The sequence below is a fragment of the Nestor notabilis genome, unplaced genomic scaffold (assembly GCF_000696875.1).
Source record: "Nestor notabilis isolate BGI_N333 unplaced genomic scaffold, ASM69687v1 scaffold20400, whole genome shotgun sequence".
Taxonomy (NCBI): Eukaryota; Metazoa; Chordata; class Aves; order Psittaciformes; family Psittacidae; genus Nestor; species Nestor notabilis.
In genome coordinates this window covers 36,535-38,320 of record NW_009909997.1, presented here as the reverse complement: position 1 = coordinate 38,320, position 1,786 = coordinate 36,535, and the positions used below count along the sequence as shown (strand labels likewise).

The following is a 1,786-nucleotide window of genomic DNA, read 5'->3' as shown; positions in this document are numbered from 1 at the left end:
CCCGCCCCCCGTGGGCCCGCCCCTCCCCCCCCCGGCCCCAGCCGTGCAGGCAGCGGCCCATGGGGCAGCCCCAGCGCCACACGCGCTGCAGGAGCAGAGGCAGCAGACTTTCGCCGTGCCGCGGCCACCTCACCCGCCCATGCACATGCCAAAGATGATGTCTGACAACCAATACCCTGCAGAGCACAGGTAAGGCTTCCCCAACCCAAGCAAGTGCTGGCGTCTTGCAGGTGTTTATGGGAGCTTCAGCCCTCATGAGGTGGATTGGTGACTTCAAAGCATGGGGAAGGAGGAAAGATGCCCATCCCCATGTTGTGGTTGCAGACTGTAAGGCCAAATGTTGCTGCCTGGGGTTCAGTGTAAACTAGTGCTTGCTGCTTCCCACTGGGATCTTGTCTCTCTCTCCCCATAAGGCAGTTCTGTGCTAACTGGGATCTGTTCTTCCCAGCTCTGGGGATGCTGGGCAGACCCTTTGCCTCCCCTCTGGGAGAGGTGAGGGAGGCAGATGCTGCTGCCTGCATCCATCCCTGTGGCAATAGGCAATGGTGCTGAGTCAGGGCTCTTGCTCTTCTCTCTCCCACCCACTGCAGCTCTCTGCTGAGCCGAGCCTTGCTAGGCTGGGGAGCTGCAAATCCCCATCCTGCCCCTGAAGATCCTTGGGCTGAGGGTCAGTCCTTAGCTCCCCTGTTCATTGCACAGGACCCCTGTGATTTTGGGGCTGTGAAGGGAGAGGCCCCGCTTCCTCTCCAATGGCCTTGTCACCCATTACCTCTTCATCCCTGGAGGCTTTGTTGGTCCCCTCCCTCACCCTGGCTTTGCTTGCAGTGTTGGTAGGTGGCATGGTGCAGGTCACAGCTGACCTCTAGCTTTGCTTGTGGCGTCCTGGATGCCCTTTGCTACGATGTCACTGGTGGTGGGGTGTCACCTATCGGCATGGGACTGGAATGTGGTAGCCTGGAAAAGGCCATGGAAACGCTCAGTACGTGCCCAGAGCGGGTGAGCATCCCTGCCCAGGCAAAGCGGGGCTTGGATCTGGGTGACCTTCAAGCTATGTGGGGGGCTGGGTGCAACCCCTTGGGAAGCGCCATGCCAGCGCAGGGTTTGGGTTTCACTCAGGAAGGGCAGAGGGACACCACTCGGAAATGGAGTAATCCCAGTCCAGCAGCTGGGAGGGCTCTGGTTACAAAGGCAAATGGCGTAAGGCCAGCGGAGAGGAGCTGGGTGCGGAGATCAGAGATCGCCTTTCAAGGTGCCGGAGGATGAGGGGATGTGGCAGCACCCCCTCGAGATGGTCCCTTATCCAGGGACGGTGCTGGAGCTCAAGCTGGCAGCGGCAGCACCCTGGAGCTGAAAATAGTGCTCCCTGCCAGCAAGTCCAAGGTTTAATCCCAGCCGCACAGGCGGATTAGAGCTGCGAAGTGGATTTGGCTTTGCGTAAGTGCCCGCCCAGGTGCAGCATCCTCTGGGCCCTGCAGTTTTTACACCCCCACCCCCCCTGGGGGGAGTGAGGGGCAGTTTACTGGTTTACAGAGATTTTACTTTGTAGGGTGGCTTCTTGTTTCCTTTTCCCACCCCTATCCAGACATCCTGGCTGCAGCAGCAGGCTTCCGTCACCTAGTGCTTTGCAGTGGTGGCCCACATGCTGTCCTCTTCCTCCAGTGGGGAGGTCCCTAGCACTTGGAGGGGAATGGGGCTCTCCAGTACCCCACTGGGTCCCTACAGGATGAGCCCTCATGATGGCTGTGCTCACAAGGATCCTCATGAGGAACAGCGGGTGGGACACAAT

At 59.5% G+C, this 1,786-nt stretch overlaps 1 protein-coding gene across 1 annotated transcript in view; it reads left to right on the top strand.

The window, feature by feature from the left end:
- Positions 1-1,786, top strand: part of ETV5 (ets variant 5) — a 12,613-nt gene that overhangs the window by 6,596 nt on the left and 4,231 nt on the right. Inside the window, exon 6 of the mRNA XM_010023883.1 lies at positions 42-189. Within this exon, the coding sequence (XP_010022185.1) occupies positions 42-189 (148 nt within the window). The remainder of the gene's footprint in view (positions 1-41; positions 190-1,786) is intronic.